This window comes from Crocodylus siamensis, chromosome 7, assembly GCF_052110815.1.
Source record: "Crocodylus siamensis isolate JL-2025a chromosome 7, ASM5211081v1, whole genome shotgun sequence".
In the NCBI taxonomy this organism is placed as follows: Eukaryota; Metazoa; Chordata; order Crocodylia; family Crocodylidae; genus Crocodylus; species Crocodylus siamensis.
In genome coordinates this window covers 26,326,175-26,346,096 of record NC_143401.1, presented here as the reverse complement: position 1 = coordinate 26,346,096, position 19,922 = coordinate 26,326,175, and the positions used below count along the sequence as shown (strand labels likewise).

The following is a 19,922-nucleotide window of genomic DNA, read 5'->3' as shown; positions in this document are numbered from 1 at the left end:
AACAAGGAAAATGAAACATCTAGAACTACTATTGTGTGAAACTGATTATGTGCACTTGCTACTCAGCCACCCAAATCATTCCCTGTTTATAGACAGTTTGTGTTGGACAAAATACTGCTGCATTTGTGTTTTTGCTGCTGCGTTGGTGTTTCACATTAACCAGTAAGACTATCATAGTTTACTTCCTGTTTCAGTTAATTCAGTGGTCCGTTTTCTATCCTTGTTTTATCACTAATCACCACCACCATGGATTCTACTCATATGAAATGAAGAAACTTCTTGCATTTCCCAAGTTCTGGTATGAGATAGCCATAGCAATGAGATTGCCTATTCTAAAAGTCTCAGACTCAAGAAAATCAGGCCATCGTGTAAAAATCTGGAAGTAACTGAATATACAGCTGACAACATGGAAGAGAACTGAAATTAACAATTAAGTGTTGGGGGATTTTTCGTAATTTAAACCCAATACATTTGAAATATAAACACAGTGGAAGGGATACAAGCATCTTAAAAAAAAAAAAAAAATCAAGATAAACATGCATTATCAAGAAGTGTGAAGGACAATTCATACCAGGCTAGTCCAAAAATATTATTCAGTCAGGAAAAATATTAGTCCTGTCACTACTTGCTAGGTACCCCATATCTTTTATGACCTCAAGCTACATCAGTGAAAGAAAAATTATTTGACTGAAAACTCATTAGAAAAACTCAAGACCATAGTTTTATGACTCAACTGGACTTTAAAATGCTTCTTTATATTACGGCATGAACAAAAGTGACCCCCCTTGATATTTTAGATTTACCAACCTGTGTCTGCCTCACTCAGGGCACTGACAGATGTGGTGGGAAAAAAAGTCCCCCCAAAAACAGTGCTTTACCAGAAGAGGAAACATTAGTTTGACCAAGCTCCCCAGCATCTGTAAAGCTCAGGCACTTCAGCAGGGCTTTTTGGTGCTTTTATCTAAAATTGATTCAATCAACTATCAGACAAAGGCACCAAAAAGCCCAGCTAAAGTGTCCAATCTATAAAGACATTGGGTGAATTGGGGGGGGGGGGAGTTATGTCTGTAAGCAGCCTCAGTGTCATGAAGATTCAGACACAAAAATTTCATCGGTATTTAATGTACTTGTCATCCTCTGGAAATGGACTCAAACACTTCGACAGTTATATCAGAACACATGGCAGGAGATGCTTGGAAGGTGAGAGAATGGTGTAGTACCAAACTGAACTTTCACTTCGCTTACACACAGATCCTGGGATGTCCACTGTTGTTTTTCTTCACTACACACTCTATGGTTATAGCATATGATCCACATCAGTTGATATAATACCCAGCTCATACTATCCTGGATAATTACTGTAGATTGCAGCTGGAGCAAAGAACTAGCTTAAGACAAAACAAACATTTCCACCTATAAATTTCTTTAGGCTTATTTTACAGTTTTGCTAGGCACTCCACATGTCAAAGAATTCCTGATAACAATGGAGCATTAGCATATGAGGAAAGAGCTGCAAGTCTCCAACTGTACTTTCAGCTGATTTACTTAAAAACGTGTAGTGCTTCCAGGCTAAATGCTGTTGGGGTGGAAGGGGGGGGGGAATACACACCAGAGACAACTGAATTCTATCACATAAAAGGTTTTGGTCATGCCCAGTATCAGGACCTATCGTACTATGGGGGCTGACCAGCAATTGTGTAATCAGATGGTACCTCAGTTTCATCAGATTTATGTTGCAATGACCTCTAATTGGGACTTAGTTTTATGCTCTATTTAATAAGCTGTTGCTTCATTTCCCTCCCCAACCAAGTCTTGCTTGCCTCATCTACAGCATATCAGCAGCAACACATGCATGCACTGTTAAAAGTGGTCAATAGTTACCTACTGCTAATCAGCTAGTTACAACAGACTCATCACAAAAGGTCATGCTTACAATACCAAGTGGAAAGATACCACAATGTGGAAATACATGTAGAAAAAAAATGAACCGACATACCTATGTAGTTTAGAACTGTAGAAAACAAGATGTATTAATTTGGCATCTATACAACAAGAAACTTTGCTAAATAGGCTTTTTTCTGTGTTATGGCACATGTCTGCTCTATTCTATATATAAAAATATGCTTTTGTAGTTATTACTTTTATGCATATTTTGTAAATCCAAGCATCAGAAAAAGTATATTAGGACCTAAGCAGTAAGAGGTATAAAATATTCTGTAATTTACCTGTCATTTTTTCCACATTATCAATCCATTGATTTTTCATGGTCTCAAAATGTTCATAAGCAGCTTGATTGCCAGGATTTCTTAGCAGAATACGAGCAGCTGATACTACCTGCCAAAGTAAGATATCCTTCAATATGTAGCATTTGTTACAAAGGAATAGTTTACATACAGTTAAAATGTACTTCATTTTTGACTAGGTGCCCAATTACTCATTTTCAATATTGATCTGACAGTTTTAGTTTTACTGTAAAAGCCTTCTGGCTGCATAAAGAACTCTGCACAACAAAGGAGATTTAAAATGCCCCTAGATACTAGATTATCTGGAATTGCAATTATTTATGCAGTTGCACATACACCCAAAAACAAATCCATTTTTTGAGAGCATGCTCATTTGCTTTTGCTGTTCTGAGTAGCAATATCAAACATAATCTATACATGCTGCACATAGTTACACTTTCATATGACCACCCAAATTAGAAAAATCTTTTTACAGAGCATTATTTCTTACCCAGACATTTTTAAGTTCTGCAGGTAAGAATTCTTGACACTGATATTTCCAGGACCATCATGGCAACAACATCACCTCAACACTACCAAAATGTTAAAGTTTTGCAGGTCATTTTGCTAAGAGGTAAGCCACTGAAATATCTGGCCAAAAGTCAAAGAAAGAAATCTATTTCTAACTTTTAGCTTGTCCTATCTATTACACATACTATCCTCCTTTTTACAGATCTATTTTAAAAGTGGATCTTAATCACCTTAAAATATAATATAGGCAGACAAGGTTCTTTGGGTGAATCTGATATCTTTTATTAGACCAACTTAAATAGTTGGAAAACAATTATTAAGCAAGCTTTCCGGTTCAAATATGACACTCTAGTAATAATCCTGTTAGTTAGATCCCAACATAATGCCAATGCAAAAATGTTGTTTTGGTCAACAGGACCACAAAGAAATTCTTCTGGAGTCTCTCTCTGCAAAATAATGTTTTAGAATTTGAGATGTTAAGCAAACAGACCTGAGGTGTAAGTTCTCTCGCTGATTTCACAGTTGCTTGAATGCCTTCCACAGTAGTTTTATTAGCAGTTCCCACAGCAGCTGCTTTTTCTGCTGTAGCTCCAAGTCTAGCAGCATGGTTTTCAAAGTTCGCTGCTCTTTCACCAAATACCTAGAGGTCAGAGGAGAAGAAAAATATAAGCAGCAATGTACTGTCTCAAAAGTATTTTCTACTCTATTTAGGTCTAACACCATCCTTGTCCCCACAGCATCAACACAAGTAACACATTTTTATTAAACACTGAAGCCAAGATTTTCTGTTCGCTAGCTTGGTGCATTAAATCAATTAACATCCTGCAGCAACAATGTTTATTTATAATCCCAAGATTAGAGCAGAGTTTTTCCTAATCAGATGATTTAAATTACTAATCTATCCTGTCCTGTTGGCAAGGTGTGTTTTAACATTTTCATGGATGCAAGATATTTGTACATTATATCCTAGTAGTACTAGTCAGGAATTCCTGATGCTATATGTTAAAACATTTTTTGGTTTTGTTTTCTTTATTTTTTTAATCACTCAGTGTGGGAAAAATAATTTTGGACCCATATGCCTAAAAGAAATTAGTCTGACTTCCAAAACTAGGCTTCCAACAAGAAATGTACAACAATGCATCCAGGGCTGTAGCTGTCATTCTTATAAAGATGACAGATTTTTCTAAAATTGTTTTAGAATTTTGAGTTAAAAATATAGAAAATAAAAATTAAAACATTTTTCATACAAAATTATAAGAAAATGGATAGTTATCCTAGAAACCAAAACACTACACAAGAACTCTCTCTACACATATCCAGTCTTACAGTTGCATCCACTTATATTTTTGAATACATACTATAATGTTGATAAAAGTTACTCTCCTATAAAGCCAAATTTCTCAGGCTTTGGAAAATCTTTCTGGCTCTCTGTAAAAACTAGTTAAATACAGCTTCTAAGCCAAGTGTTTTAGATACTGTATAAAGGCACATGAAATGGGTTACGTATTGGAAAAAACAGGTCTAATATATTGATGAGTCTTGGCACAAATTGATTATCTGCTCTGGTCTCCTTACACCAAAACTTTACATGTAGAGAAATTAACACTACTGTAGGTAACCCAACCAATAAACAAACAGTTAAAAGAAAGTTGGAAGCATCTAAACATGAATATGTCTGGCATAGATATCCTGGTTTCTATTGAATGTTTACTTCCAGTAATCAGTCAATCAATTACTTCCATTAACCTAGGAGCAGTTTGCATTAGAATCCTCACAATAGCAATATTGATGAGCATGGATGACAACAAAGGACAAGATCTTCTCTCATGTAAAGCTGCATAGCGAAATACCCACAAGAATCTATTTGTAGTCTCTACAGCACTTACCTCATCTCTATTGGGCGCATCAGGAGGTGCTGTGGCTGCCACTGCCAATAGTTTAATAGGAGTTGTAGTGTCACTGAAGACATCAGAAACTTCCTGAGTCATTGCTTCCTGCATCCTTGTTTTCAGATCCTTTAAAAAATGTTTATATTAGTAATCCCAGGAATTGTATTCTTGCAAAAACAAAGAAAATAGTGCCATATAAAGTGGTTACCACTGAGATAGAAGCATGTTCAGTAAAAATTTATAAACCACTGTAACATTAAACCTTGGGATATTAGGGCATTTGTACACATGCTTGCACCGCAGTGTCAGGTGCTTTTAAAAGCCCCCGGCACCACAGCTTGTACATTTGTATTAATCGGCAAAATGGGTGTCAATACTGAGAAAATGGCGGTGGTGCACTTTTGAACTAAAACACATTGAAGGTGTTTTAGTTCAAAAGCATGCTGCCGCCATTTTTTCAGCACTGACACGCATTTTGCTGTTTACACAAATGCATGCGATGCAGTGCCGGGCATGTCAGCTTGTGTGCAGAGCAGACTCGATTAATTGAGTCTGCTCCAACGTGCTGGATCTCTAGCATGTTGGAGCAGACAAACGTGTATAAATGCACTTAGTGATTACAAAACAGCATCAGGAGGCTAAACAATGAATGGCTTAATTAGAGACCCTATGTTCTTCAAGCAGTCCTTTTTTGGGGGGGCAGAGAATGAGAATTTGAAAAACATGACCAGTTTTCCCAACACCCTTTTTCTGTACAAGACCAAACCTATTATTGATCTGCAATGACAGCAAGAACAGACTCCGAATCAATGCGTCCATCCCACCAAATCAATACCTTCCTAAATGAAATAAAGTCCTTTGAGAAGAGTCATATTTAACATCTCAAGCAGTGAAGAAACCCATGGTCAGCAAGACACCTCCAGAGTCTTTTAACACTGTAGATTTTCCCAAGTTACTTCCTACTTTGTATGTCATCCACATACCTCAACTAAGAGTACTCCCAACCACCAATATTTTGTGTGGTACATGAACTGGTGATAGTTCCACTTGTAGCAAAGTGTTACCTTCAAGGAGTCCTGGAGTTGTGCAGCAATGGCCCTTGCCTGAGGAGACTCTCCTTCTCCTCTAGCTGCCAGATCAGCAAGCTGGGCAGCCAGCTGTTCTACACGGTCACATTTGGCAAGCAGATCTTGGCGATAGGGTCCCATCATAACATTGGCTAAACGACGACCTTCAGCAACCAGTCCCCGGATTGCAGCCTGGCCTGCAGTATAAGTACGACATCAGTAATATGCAGAGCCAAAAAGTATAGACAATAACTCAGACATACTGCTAAAGTGGCAATTAAGGGCCAAACTAAAAAAGAAGTCTCTTATAACCAGTCTAATTCTTAACTTTCTGGTTACTCAGAACCTGGGATGAAGGATCTTTCATGAGTTTACACAAAGGAATTGCAGTTTAAGCCATGTGAAGAATTCCAAGTCTCTTCAAGATTTTTTTTTCTTTTGCCCATTAGGCCATACCATCTTCAGTTAGCAAGGGTTGGCAAAAACAGAGTATTTATTAGATAATTTCATGTTCCTACTGTGCTAATTCACCATGAACTTCTCACACTGCACACAGTGGGTACCTCTACATGTGCAATTAAGGCAGAGCAATAAACTCTAGTGCAGTTTGTGCTGGAATAAGATACTCCCAGTTGCAGCATTTACACGTGCCCCCAGGATGACAACACTTTGAGCTCGGGCAAAGCAGCCCCAGGCTGGAAGGGGGCCCTAGGAGGCAGCCCCAGGCTCCAGGTGGCAATGTCGGGCAGCAAAAGGGCTGGCTGAGGCACAAGGATGCTAAAGTGCAGGGGTAGGCAGCAGGTAGCCCCTGCACATTAGCACCCTTGTGCCCCAGCCCACCCCTGTCATGGCCTATATGTGTTCCAGTGCACATAAGTACTCTGCTACAAGACAGTACTGTTCCCAACAATACTATCTTACGGTGGAGTTGATTTACCACACCCTAATACTGGTGCACATGGAGATGGTGATGCTTTACTGTGGAGCTAATTAGTCTACACTGTCATAAAGCTCATGCATAGATGCGCTCAGTTTGGCTAATATTGCAAGTTGTGGAGTTCAAAACGGGGGCATGGGCAAAAGTTCATTTACACTTATGTAAAGGATGGGGACATACAAGAGCACACTTGCTGATCTGCTCTGTTTAATTTATCTTTTTCTAACCTTTGGTAAGTGAAGTACAACAGCAGTATTTTACCCTTGAGTGAAAGTGAAGGAATTACTGTCATTTAACCTTCCTTACTGCTGGTTAGCAGCCAAAAGATGAAACAGGTACCCCCAAACCTGTAGTAAGTCTCTTCCAGATCTTTTTACAGGGTGTACTTGATCTGTCCATGCTCTTAGTAAGACAATTTTGTCACAGGACCAAAATATACAGGAGCAGTTGTGCAGTGCTGACATCAACATTTTGTGAAGCCTCCTATTTTGGCTGAGTAGTCTTGCTGGAACCCCTAACAAATATTTAGATTGCAGTTTAAGGATTAGCCATGATCATGAAATGTGGATATTAATGTGGCATTTCATCCCATCATGCCCAATTCTTATCTGGCAGTAGGAATTAACAATTCCACTCATCTCACAGCCGTGGGGGGTTACAATATGGGTATTTACATAGATAACAGCAATAAATTCCAGCAAAATGGCCCACACAACTATAAAATAAAATCAGGTTTACATGTCATGATTTTAATCAAAGCTTATCACAACATTATGCTAGGAATAAGTGTAAATGTGTAAAGTTGTTTGTGACATGGCTGGTGCCTCGTTAAGGGAACAAACACTGCAGAAGTATTGTCACATTATCACTAGACTAAAAATACCAGGCCAAAAATTCTTCCAGTAATGCTGTATATATTTAACACAGCGCATATCTGATATGGTATATTCTTTACAAATTCTTCACATGAGACTAACCCAGGATTAAACCTGGAAGCCACATGTTTAAAATGAAAACAAAACCAATACCTATTAATGTATTGGTAATATTAAGACAGAAATTTTTAACCAAACAAGAAATGAATAAGTTATGGCCATCACAAATATTTACTATTCCCTTTTACACATTTCTGGTATAATGTATTCTTGTACCTATTGACAATAACTTTACTTTGTGCCCACTGCAAGTGAGTTTTGGTTCTTTGCAAGGCTCCTGCCTTACTGTAAATACTCAAATGTAGCTAAGCATGTACTTGTGCTCTTTTGGAATGTCTCTGTTTTTTATTTCCAATTGAAGGGGAAAAATTCAGATAAATGGTCATCTCCTTTAAAGTTTCATTCTTCCAGGAGCAGAATGCTTTAGAAACCACTATATCCCAGGAAGTCTGAAAACTGGAAAATCCCACCCTAAGATAACTAGTCCTCCTGAGACCCTTCCACAGCTGTAAGCATCCAAACAAGTGCTATCAGACTGATGTTCAGTTCCTTCCTCAGGAGAAACTTACTAGAATTCATTAGTAGGGTTAACTGTGACAAGCGAAAACCTTACCTACTCCACGATCATCAACTGTCGGATTGTCAATCCACCTTTGAGCTTGTTCAATCTTGCCCTCCAAATGGACTGCAGCCTTAACTGGCCTAGTGTTTGCTACAACTTTGTTAGTTTTAGTCTGTAAGTTCTGCAGTGATGTGGCTATCTGCTTAGCCAATGCACGGGCCTCTGGAGAGTCTCCTTTCCCACTAAGAGAAAGAAAAGATATAGTTACAGCCACAAGCTCCATTGGACTTGATGCAACAGGCATAATGCTTTTTCAGTACAGGTTCCACTGTGATTCTGTTCCTTAGTTTACTATGACTTTGTTCACTGTTATTTTTTTAGAAAGGAGCAAGCCTAACAATGGTACACAAGTCATTGTGGCAAAACCTGAGAATGATAAACAGGAGAAATTATTTACACAGTATGAAAAACATCAGTAGAAACAGTTTGAGGTTGCAAAATTTAGGGTTGTCTCTCAAGAAAACCCTAAATTAAAATTCCAGCAACTGCAAAATGAGGAATCAGTGCATTCAATTATGCCATATTAAAGAGGACAGCTGACAAGCGCAGCGTGTCCCCATCCCTTGGGCGCCTATACACATACAGCAAGGCTGCTCCAATGCACTGTATTTACAACACACTGGAGCAAACTCATGGTAATTACTGTGCTTCAGCAGACTCCAGCATCATGTGCATCAGAGTTCATTCTATGAGCTTTAGTTAAAAGTACCCCCCACTGCCATTTTTAGCTCAGGGATGCTGATACACATGATGCTTCACATGCTTTAATTAGGAGCAGCTCTCAAAGCCACTCTAATTAAAGCACCCCACGCCCCCACTCCCAGAGCACATGTATAAACATCCCTTCTTTTCAAACTTGATATAGAAACAGGTTTTAGCCAAGCACAGGTCCCTGAAGGAATGCTTTTAAGCAAAAGCTTTCTCTCTCTCTTGCTCCCCTCCTTGCCCCCCTTCACATTTTGTTAGTTCCTTATTTAGCTAATTCCTATATGCAAACTATATTTACTCAAATATAACAACTGGCATGATACTACTACATACTGTCTTCGTAGATCTGACAGCTTGGCGGTAAGAGCAGAGATTTCCCCCAAGGAACGCAGAATGTCATCTCTTTCCTTGGGTTCCTCACAAAGTTCTGCAATTTTCCTGGCTTCAGCCATAATTCCGCGAATATGTTCTTCTCCTTCACTGCCCCCATTAGGATCTGCAAGCCAGTTCTTTAAAGAAAAGAAAATGTACAAATAAAGATGAAGCCTTCTACTGCAATAAACATCTTTTAAACAAAATAATTTCTTAAAACATTTTCTTCCTGATGCCATACCTTGATGTCCCCTAATAGTACCTGCCTGATTTGTTACATGAGCCCAAGCATACAAAGTTACATACAACTTAGCCCAGCTGTCCACTCTCCCCTCTGCACTGACATTATTTTAACTAGTACAATGCAGCTACTTCCATTTTGTATCTCTATATCTCTATTTTTTAGACAAGGTAGCATTTTCTACCACTGTTTTAAGCAGGATGATAGATAATAGTTCCTAAACTAAATAAATGGGAACAAAAGCAACAATTGAAGACTATGCTTTTCTTTCAGAAGAGAAAAGGTCCCTTATATTATTCTTATAAAGGAAACAAGATAACTACATTAATAGACTGTTTTATAGTTTCTTAAACATAGCTGCTAAGTCAGGGAGAGGCAAAATATGGCCCATGGGCAGCATCCAACCAGCCAGGCCATTCTATCTGGCCTGCAGGGCCCCTAAAAAATTTAGAAAATTAATATTTATCTGCTCCTGACTACCTGTCAAGGATGACAGGTCCAAGGGGCAGCAGGACCCAGGGGAAGCCAGCAAGACACAGATGCAAAACCAGCCTGGCCCCATCCCCCACAACCAGAAGCCTCTGCCTGCCACCACTTTCAAGGTTTCCCTGCCAACCTGCCAGCCACTCCAGGACCACATGGCCCCCCCGCTGCATCACTGGACTGCAGGAGCACGGGGCAAGGAGCAGGAGGGTGTGTGTGTGTCCGTGCAACGAGGGGGAAAGAGGGAAATGCACTTCCGATTTTGCAGTTGGCACTTTCAAGGGGGTGCACCCCTAAACATCGCCAATGCCCACCCTCCATGCCCCCAAACCCCCACAGTATACAAGAGTAAGACTTCATTTGACACTATTGTGCAATCACTTCTATGTACACTACACTACATGTAAATAAGGACAAAAATATTTTTTGAAACCAAATTAATGAATGTTGTAAATGTTCAATTTTTAGAATATAATTTGGTATTTTTCTAGTTCTGAGATGGCAAAATCCCTTGCTGAAAGGAATATTTCCGTGGGCAAGGGGAGGGACTTCTGGTGGCAAAGGTCAGAGGGGTTAAGGGGGGGGAATTCCGGTTGCAAGATGCCAACCAGGGGGAGGGGCATCTGTCAAGGGGTGGGCTACCTATGTAGCCCTCGACAGCTTGCCAAAACTCAGTAAGTGGCCCTCTGCCAAAAATAATTGCCTTCCCCTATGCTAAGTCTACATACAAATCTCCACAGAAAGCATTTGAGCATGTGAACTTCCCAAAAGATTAGCAATGGTGCTAAACAAAGAAAATGTCATGTCCAAAATTTGCATTTTCCCCCTATTTTTAGAAGCTCATCTGTTTACATCTATTAGCTAATTAGAATCTACTGTACAAGTAGATTTGTGATAACCAGTAACAGAACTCCTGTGTTTCCTCCAGATAGCGTAATTGGAAAGATTTATTTGTACACAAAAAAATGTCTCTCATGCATTCTTCATGTGGCGTAACCACATTCTGTGTCAAGATACCTGCAACAGTTCATTATGAGTACAAAGTAGCAGCTTGGGAAAATACTGAAGTGTTTATTACAACAATATGAACAGTACCTGAGCAGCATCTATTTTTTTAGCAATTGCCTGCTTAGAGTTAGTCATGGCCTCCAGTTTACGGGCTGCATTTTCCACTTTTGCTGTCAACAAATCCAGACCTTGAGACACTTGCTGTGCTTTCTGCATGGCCATTGGTGTAGCACCTTGTCCTCTATTTTAAGTATAATGACAATCATAAATACCATAGGTTAAAACAAAAGCATGAAGACCAGCCATCAATTATTAATTTATTCTTACAATAGTCACAATATAACAAAGTCGGTCAAGAGATAGATTTTAAGAACTGTACTAGGAAGTTGGAATCAGCCAAATACTCAACTGAGAAGAGCTGTCTGTCTCTGTCTATAATTTTGTCTGTAGCGTCATGAAGAGAACTGATTTCTTTAAGATATAATAAAAAAAAGAAAAAGAAAAAGGGACCTTCTGGGGCAGTTGCACAAAATTACTTGACTTCAGCTATGTGCTTGTTTTGGAAAAAAGTGCAATACATGAAACTTCTACAGAATTAGTTCCATCACCTACTATTTTAATAAAAATACACTGTGTCCAAAATTTTGCATTTTGTATCTATTTTGAGAAACTTTCCAGTTTATATCTATTAAAGATTTCCCATCTAAAGTACAAGTAAGGCTTGTAATAGATGTAACAGAACTCCTCTGCTGCCTCTAGACAGCATGACCATAAAGATTACATTACAGCAGCTGGAATTGCAGCATCTGTGCAAATTATGTTCTGCTGCATCTTAGAATAAGACTGAACTGACTCTGTTAAATTAAGCTATTATAAATGGAGACATCCTTGGATCCATTGTTTTTTCATGTCAAAAGGCAGATTACTAGGTGGATTACAAACTTCTGGGTGAACTGGAAACCTCAGGGAAGGTTATTAAGAAGATATGCAAAAATCAATCAGTATGTGGAAAAGGAGAATTAGAACCATTATTTGGACGATTCCCATGCCTGAAGATAATATATTAAGTATGTGCTCACACACCTTATGGTTTTAGATGTGGTAAGTTATATTTGCAAAGCAGCTTAAGTAGTAGGATTTACACAACCTACATTTAGGATTTACACAACCTAAACTGCCCTCTTCTGACAAAATCTTTTTTAGGTTAACAGAAGATGTGAGTAATTGTATGATGTTTGGTCTAAAGTTCCTGTCACCAGGGCTAGGCCAGATATAAAAGAGATGCTTCTTCACACATTTTAGCAGACATTGAAGTTAAGATACTTCAACCGTTTGGTCAACACAGGCATGAATCCCTGTGCAGCCAAAAAGTCTTATTTTTCTCAGAGGTCCCAGGCCAGTGAAGTGAACACAAATTGTCATTTTATGGGGAGAACAATTTGACCTACACAAAAATCTGGTTTAATTTCAAATAAACGTATACATAATTTTATGTGACTCAGACAGCTGCTTTCAAAGTGAAGTAACACTAAAATCTGCCAGTGAAATCAGCCAGCCACCTCAAGATGAGCAGACCCTTAATCATATATTGCTAAAAAATGCTGTACCAACTTGGAATCAAAAGCTCCAAAACTGACACCGAGTCTGATTCGCCTCTCATAAAACTAAAGTTTTAAGAATAACGATTGACTCAACATGGGCACAGATAGTAAACTGCTATAAACCAGAAGAACTGTTCTAAAGTCCATCTAAAAGAAGGGAAGTAAAAAAAAAAGACAAAAATGATTTTTTTCATCTGAACAACTGCTACTTTCTAATGAAATGAATCATCTAATGAAATCCCAAGGACTAGAATATTATAACTCGGATGATGCAAGCTAATTCCTAAAAGGCACCTTCTTTTCGTGGAAAATATTTAGCAAAGGAGTTGAAAATTCTGTATCTGCTAGAGATTTTTTAGTGCCCGGTTATATTGCCATATGCTCAGTTAAGAAAAGCCTGCATTATCTGATTAAACCTTATCGTTTGGTATTGTCCCAAGAACTCGTGTAAATAAGAAGTTACGTATCAATGTGAAGAAGCCTCAATAGAACCAGGGTTAACAGAACAAAAAACTGTTCACAAAAAACTGCCCTGTTCTACTATAGCAATGAACGTCCCACCCTAAATAGCGGTATAACGAAGGTTCAATTCTACAATTGTTTTAATAGTAGAAGAGTTACTGTTTGAGTAGTAACAAGAGATTTACCTGGCTCGAAGATCAGCTACTTGATCAGTCATCTGGCCCAGCATTTTACAGGTTCCCAGAATCTCTCTGCGCTCTTTGCCTGCACACAGTTCTCCCACTTTTCCAGCTTCATCAAGGATTTGCCTTATTGCTTGCTCACCAGCATCACCTACCATGCAAAAAAGCCAACAACATGTTCAATGTAAGATATTCATTATTTAATAAGGGGAAACTGCTAGTTCCATCATGACCTGCTTCCCTAATTACACTTCATTCAGGGAGGAAAGTACATGTATTGAAATGATAGGGTAGGCACACAGTGCAAGAAATCTAATACCTTATTGTAAGACAATGTTTCTGCGACACTATAATGTTGCTTTAGATTGAGGCAGGCAATTATTTTCGGTGGAGGGCCGCTTAATGAGGTTTGGTGAACTGTTGAGGGCCAGATTGATAGTCCCGCCCCTTGTCACCATCTTGGGACCGGAAGTCCCACCCTTAACCCTTGCTACCAGAAGTCCTTCCCCTTGTTCCCTGGAAATACTCCTTTTGGGAGGGGAGTCGCCATCTTAGAACCAGAAAAAAACCAAATCATACACTAAAAGTCAAACATCTACTATAACAAACAGTATTTTAATTTTATTACAACAAAAATGATTGTCATGATTTGTGTTTGCATGCGTGTATAGAGATGATTGCATAATAACTCAAAAATAAATTCTTAGTTTTGCATATGGAGGGGTGTACAGTAGGATGAGTGTGGTGCGTGTATGGTGTGTGTGGGTGGTAGGGTGTGTATCATGGGGTGTGTGGGGGGGTTGTATATACACGTGGGGGATTGTGGTGGCAGGGTGTGGGTGTGAGGGAAGTTGAGGGGGTGGGGACCCCCTCATACTCTCCCCACGGCACAGCAGAAGGCAGGGCACTCAGGGTGCAGGCACCCAGTGAGTCGTGGCTCTGGCTAGTGCTGCACATCTCAGCGAGGGGCACAGCCTCCACTGGGCCACTGGTGCTCCCTGCCACTCACACACAGCCCCTGCTCTCACACAGCAGGAAGGGAGGTCCCATGTGCTGGAGACAGCTGCCTTCTCTGCTGGGGCTGTGCAGCACCAGACAGAAGCCCCAGGTGCTGGAGCTGGTGACTTCCCTGCCCCACTAGGGGCCAAGGCGCCTGGGACTTCCCCCCCACGCAGCACAGCCCCAGTGGGGCAGGGAAGGCAGCTACCTCCAACATGTGGGGCTTCCCTCCCTGCAATGCAAGTTCAGGAGCTGTGCATAAGTGGCAGGGAGCACCAGTGATGCAGGCAGCCCAGTGAAGGCTGTGCCCCTCACTGCGATGTGCAGCACTGGCTGGAGCCGCACCCCACTGGGTGCCTGCGCCCTGAGTGCCCCGCGTAATGCTGCTGTCACCACCTGCCAGGGCTGCGTGCCCTGCTCTCCCTCACACCCACAGGCTGCCCACCCAAGCTCCATGCTGCTGCCATCCTTTGTAACCCTGGGCACAGGCTCTGCATTGCCACCAGCCCCAGCACCACAAAGCCTTTCTGCTGATATGTCCCTACATGCTGCCCAGGGCCAGCAGAAGACCAGGAAAGCGTAGCAAGTCCCTAGGGACTGCAGCAGTGGCAGCAGCAGCCCCCTGCAGAAGCTCCATTCTGGCTAGCCAGCCCTTCTGCCCACTACGGTTTTTTGGCTATGTGTACACATGGGCGCCTCGCTCCCACCCTCATGGGAAGGGGTGGGTAGGGCACAATTTGTTGGTGGACTCTGCGTGCTGGATGAAACTAGTTGGTTGGATCATTCTAAGCAGAACATATAGGAAAAGTACTATTTACCATAGTTTAAACTATATGATTTGGCCAACAAAAAAAGCAAAACATTATGGAGCACTTTATATATACATTATTTGTTTTATATTAATATTTGAAGAAAAGAAAAGAATATAACTGAAAAAGTTTGTTCAAAATAATCCCATATCAGTGCATTAACAATATTCCAGGAACATTATCTTTGCATTTTTTCCCTTTAAACAAACAGTCATTTAGACATTAAGGGCGCCTTTACGTATGCAGAGAGGCTGCTCTGATACACTCTAATTACAAGTCAGAGCAAACTCGATTAATAGTCTGCTGGAGTGCGGTAATTACTGCACTCCAGCAGACTCCAGTGTCAGATGTATCAGTGACCCCATGCTGAAAAATGGCAGCAGGAATGGTTTAACTAAAGCTCATTTGAGAAACTTTAAAGTGCCCCTGCCAATGCACATGATGTTCCAGGCACTTTAATTAGAACAGCTCTGAGAGTGCCCCCTTCCTCCCCCTCCGAAGCACATGTATAAATGCCCTAAAGCAGGGGGAGGCAAAATGGCCAATCCAGCTATTTTTCAGCAGCCCCTGCCCACATTGCTGTGGCTGGTCTCCATGGAGATCCCAACCACAGCTGTGCTGTGAAAGCTCAAGGCTGGGATTGCCATGGAGACCAGCCCTAGCTGCGCTGGCAGGGTATGCAGCAGAGCAGGACAGGGAGCTGCTCTGGAGCCACTGGGATCTTGAGATGGGAGCAGCTTCAATCTGTAGCTTGGCACACTCCGGGCAGGGGCACACAGGCAGCAGATTGCAGCTCTGCCCCTGCTCCAGACCAGACCAGACCGTCACCACTGGCAAGGCGATGGCAGAGCTTCAATGTGCAGCCTGCATATTCCAGGCAGGGGCACACAAGGATCACAGTTCTGCCCCTGCTCCAAACCAGGCTGTTGCCACTGCAAGGAGCCAGGGCAGAGCTGCAATCCCCTGCCTCCACCCCTGTCTGGAGTGTACCGCCTACAGATTGCAGCTCTGCCCTGGCCTTGAAGCAAGCTGCCCCTGCTGCAAGATCCCAACAGCTCTGGAGCAGCCCCTTGCCCTGTCCTGCTGCACACCCTGCTAGTGGGGTGAGGCTGGTTTCCATGGCAACCCCAGCCTTGTGCTTTCATGGGCCAATGTGGCTGGGGTCTCCCCACCAGAGATGTACACAGGTAGCTGGGAAATGGAGTCCGCTGCTAACCAGATCCAGCCTGTGGGCCAGACTTTGCCTGCCCTTGCCCTAAGAGTTTGAATGCTGTATTTGGGGTGATTTTAAAATACCTGCTGGTGCATTAGGATCCCTTAGCCATCCTTTTGCCTGGTTCATTTTGGAATCGATTAAGGCCAAAGCTCTCTTCATGGCTTCAGTGTCCTTTGCAAGAAAGAAATCAATCACATTCATTCAGTTTTCAAACCACAGATAGCTAACGATCAAAACAGACAGAAGTTGAAGCACAATCTGCTTGCATTTAAAGCTTTTATAAAACAACCCCCAAACGTATTGATACTAGCAGGTTACAGGCAGAGCCATCCCTAGGGGTGTGCAAGGCCCGGGACATACAGGGGCACAGGGGGGAAGGGGGAGGCGAGTGGCTGGAGCCAGCAATCCTCAGCAGTGGCAGTGCATGGCAGCCACAGTGAGGCCTATACAGCACTGACCGCGGGGCCCCGCAAAGCACTTGGCCTGGGGCAGTCGCCCCGATTTGCCTCCCCCCTAGGGACGGCCCTGGTTACAGTTCTTTCTTTAAGATTAAAACCAACAGACATGTTTTCATCCTGCCCAAAAATGCAAAACCAAAAAAAAAAAAAGTTTTGCATGCAAGTTGTTATTTTGTTTGTTCACTCATTTTCCTATTGTTATACCTCCCAAAAACAAAAGCTCTAACAATCCATTAGCTCCCCAACATAAGTATAAGTGTACATAAAATGTTTTAGGGACTGCACTACCAAATGAAATTATGATTTAGAACTTTTCCACCCACCAACTTTATACCAATGGGATTAGTAATCTTCGAGGCAGAATTTCAGTTACTATTTTAATGTCCTTTCTCAGATTAATCTGTTGAGTGTTTACATTTTTGCAACTTACCCACCTTTCAAGCTAGAAACAAGCTACCATGCATTCATTACCTTTGAGGAAGAAGGTGGGAGAAGATGGCTTCACGGCCAACTATTAGGATTTACAAATAGTGAGAGCTTTGAGTCATCAGAGACTTACATATGCACATGTTTATGGGCTTTTTCATTTTTTAAAAACTTTAACCAACTCATGACACTACACCTTTGTCAAAGACGCCCCTATTTTGACCATCTGGCCACTATCAGCTCACTTAAGCTCCTTTGCTTAGAAAAGGCCAAAAACATCTAGTCCTCCTTTCTCTGCATGAGCCTGTCACTGGCTCATCTGCAAACTCTCCACCAGAAGTCATTGTGAGTTTTCTGTCTGATGTATATACAATAGGAAAATACAAGAACCACTGAGTAGGAGATTAGAGAGGAGGCCAGGAAACAGCTCTTAAACAAATGTATGATAAAAGGTAGCAAATTTGTTTAATGTGAAGTTCAAAGCTGTATTATCAAGTCAGACTTCCAGCAGCTTTATGCAGAGTTCTGTTACCCAACAGCACAGGTTAAGAGAGGAACTCTGGCCCCTAATACAACTCCAACATAACAAAGAGCTCTGGACCGCAAAGTCCCTGGGGCAGGGATCAGTATCTTGAACTGTATGGGGCACACTAACACCAACACACCAATTTTTCTGAGCTAGTGTCATCCCTAAACTTAATCACTGTGGTATGTATGCTCTTATCAACACAAAGTCATTGCTTGATGACCTCTACTGACTCCCAGTTCAAGGGCTTGATTATAATCTAACCCTTGGCCTCTGGGCCAGATCCAGCCCCTGGAGTAGTCTCACCTGTGGGCATCCCCATAGGTCTGAAAGTTTGGTGCCAAGGGAGGGTGAACAGGAATTGATCCCAGCATGTGGAGCCAGCCAGGGGCAGTGTGGGAGAGGGGGTGCATATGGATCCCAGTTCCAGAAATCACTGGTCCCATGCTACTCGTCAGGGCCGCAGAGTCAAAAGATTGACCACAGACTGACCTATGCAGGCCTATGTGCTCTGGTATCCATCTCTACAAAGTCACCTCATGCCATACTAGAGTTTCTAGGTGGCTCAGAGTATGGGCCTGGAACTGCTTTCCAGAGCCAGTGGAATAGCACTTAGCAGAAAGCCTCGCTATGAGAACCTGCTCCCTTGCAGTCTTGTCAAAGAGAGAGATCGATAAGATTCAGAGCCAAGGACAAGACCCAGGTTGGGGAGGTTTAGTACAGAATATGCTGGTGGTCATCACCTTCTGATCTCTACAGTTTGCTAATTCTGTGCTTAATTCTTAATAACTTTATGTTAGTAGTCTTAAGTATTATCACTTGTGATGATTATAGCTGTCAACTGCCATTGTCCCCCTGGTTTACCAGTGGCAGGTTAGGGTGTGATGCCTTATACTTATGTGACAAAGCTGATTGTGTAACTTTAGCAACAAGTTATAAAAAAGATTTGTATGGGATAGTTTGGATAGGTATGATCCTGCCTGAGTAAGGGGGTTGGACTGGATGACTTACATAGGTCCCTTCTAGCCCTACCTTTCTATGATTCTGTTATGTTTCAGATGAGGACTAAAGGAACTTCAGGTCTCAATGCGCAATGAATAAGCCAGCTGCTCCATAAATATTAAAAAAACCCAAAACATTTAAAAGGCAAACAGATCTGTCACAAGAGTCTTTAATAAAGTTCCAACACTGCATAATAGACTCACGAGCCTACAAATTAGGAATACATATGTCTTTGCAATATTATGGCCTCAACACCTAGTCACCTTTATGTAGTCACCTATTCCTAAAGGAACTTTCTAAAAGGGAAGATCTATGTGGTTGTGTTTGTGTAATATGAGATTGCACCTTTAAACTTTGCCTTGGAGATTCTTAAGAGGGCAAATTAAAAATAATTCCTTCCAATTCAAGTCCATGTAAAACTTAAAGACAAAAAACACGTATTTTCCATTTTGTCAGGGGCACACAAAATATGGCCCACCAGTTGGATGCATCTCACCCACGGCTGCCGCATATGGGGCTCGGTCCCATACACTCCTACCCACGCCATGCTCCCACCTGCATCCACCCTGTGCCTGCCAATGCCACCACACTAGCCCCAGCCCCAACCAGTATACACAGCTTCCCAGTGCTGCTGCTGCAGCCACCCAGTTACTCTTCAGCTCCCCCCCTGCCCCCACCTCCAGTGGCTCCTCCTCCCCTCCCCTTGCTGCACCACTCTGGGCATCAGATAGTTCAGGAAGGCAGCAGCAGCTGTGCAGGTGTGTGCCAGGCACCACAAGCCCAGTCAGGCAGAGAAGATGCTGCAGCCAGGTGGCTCCAGCCCCAGCCCCTGACTGCCTTCCACCCACTCTGCCCAACTGGTGCAATGAACAGACACCTGTGGGTGACTGAGAGGGTGGAAGGCAGCCAGGACCTGAAGCTGGAGCCAGAGCCCCACCTGTTGGGACAGGAGCCATACAGCTGCAGCTTCCCCACCCCCACCTAACTGGGCATAGGGTGCAAGGCACACATCCCCATGATCACCGCTGCTTCCTTACACTACCTGCTGCCCAGAGCAGTGCAGCAGTGGCATGAGAAAGAGTCACTGGAGGTGGGGGAAGGCAAGCAGTATCTGGGCAGCCACCAGGAAGCTGTGTATGCTGGCTGAGGCCAGTGCTGGGATGGAGGTGGGGACCGTCAATGGGCATGATATGGGTGCAGGCCTGTCCCAGGCAAGGAGGGGCTTG

At 42.1% G+C, this 19,922-nt stretch overlaps 1 protein-coding gene across 4 annotated transcripts in view; it reads right to left on the bottom strand.

Moving 5' to 3' along the window:
* The window catches only part of VCL (vinculin), a 106,758-nt gene that overhangs the window by 13,544 nt on the left and 73,292 nt on the right, over positions 1–19,922 (bottom strand). For 2 of the 4 annotated variants that reach the window (XM_090058636.1, XM_090058633.1), the window contains exons 7-15: positions 16,365–16,458; positions 13,264–13,411; positions 11,103–11,256; positions 9,245–9,420; positions 8,195–8,385; positions 5,707–5,906; positions 4,640–4,768; positions 3,244–3,393; positions 2,226–2,334 (exon numbers count right to left, since the gene is read on the bottom strand). In XM_090058636.1, coding sequence (XP_089914762.1) covers positions 2,226–2,334; positions 3,244–3,393; positions 4,640–4,768; positions 5,707–5,906; positions 8,195–8,385; positions 9,245–9,420; positions 11,103–11,256; positions 13,264–13,411; positions 16,365–16,458 — 1,351 coding nt within the window. The remainder of the gene's footprint in view (positions 1–2,225; positions 2,335–3,243; positions 3,394–4,639; positions 4,769–5,706; positions 5,907–8,194; positions 8,386–9,244; positions 9,421–11,102; positions 11,257–13,263; positions 13,412–16,364; positions 16,459–19,922) is intronic. The other 2 variants (XM_090058637.1, XM_090058634.1) reach the window with 1 other exon arrangement.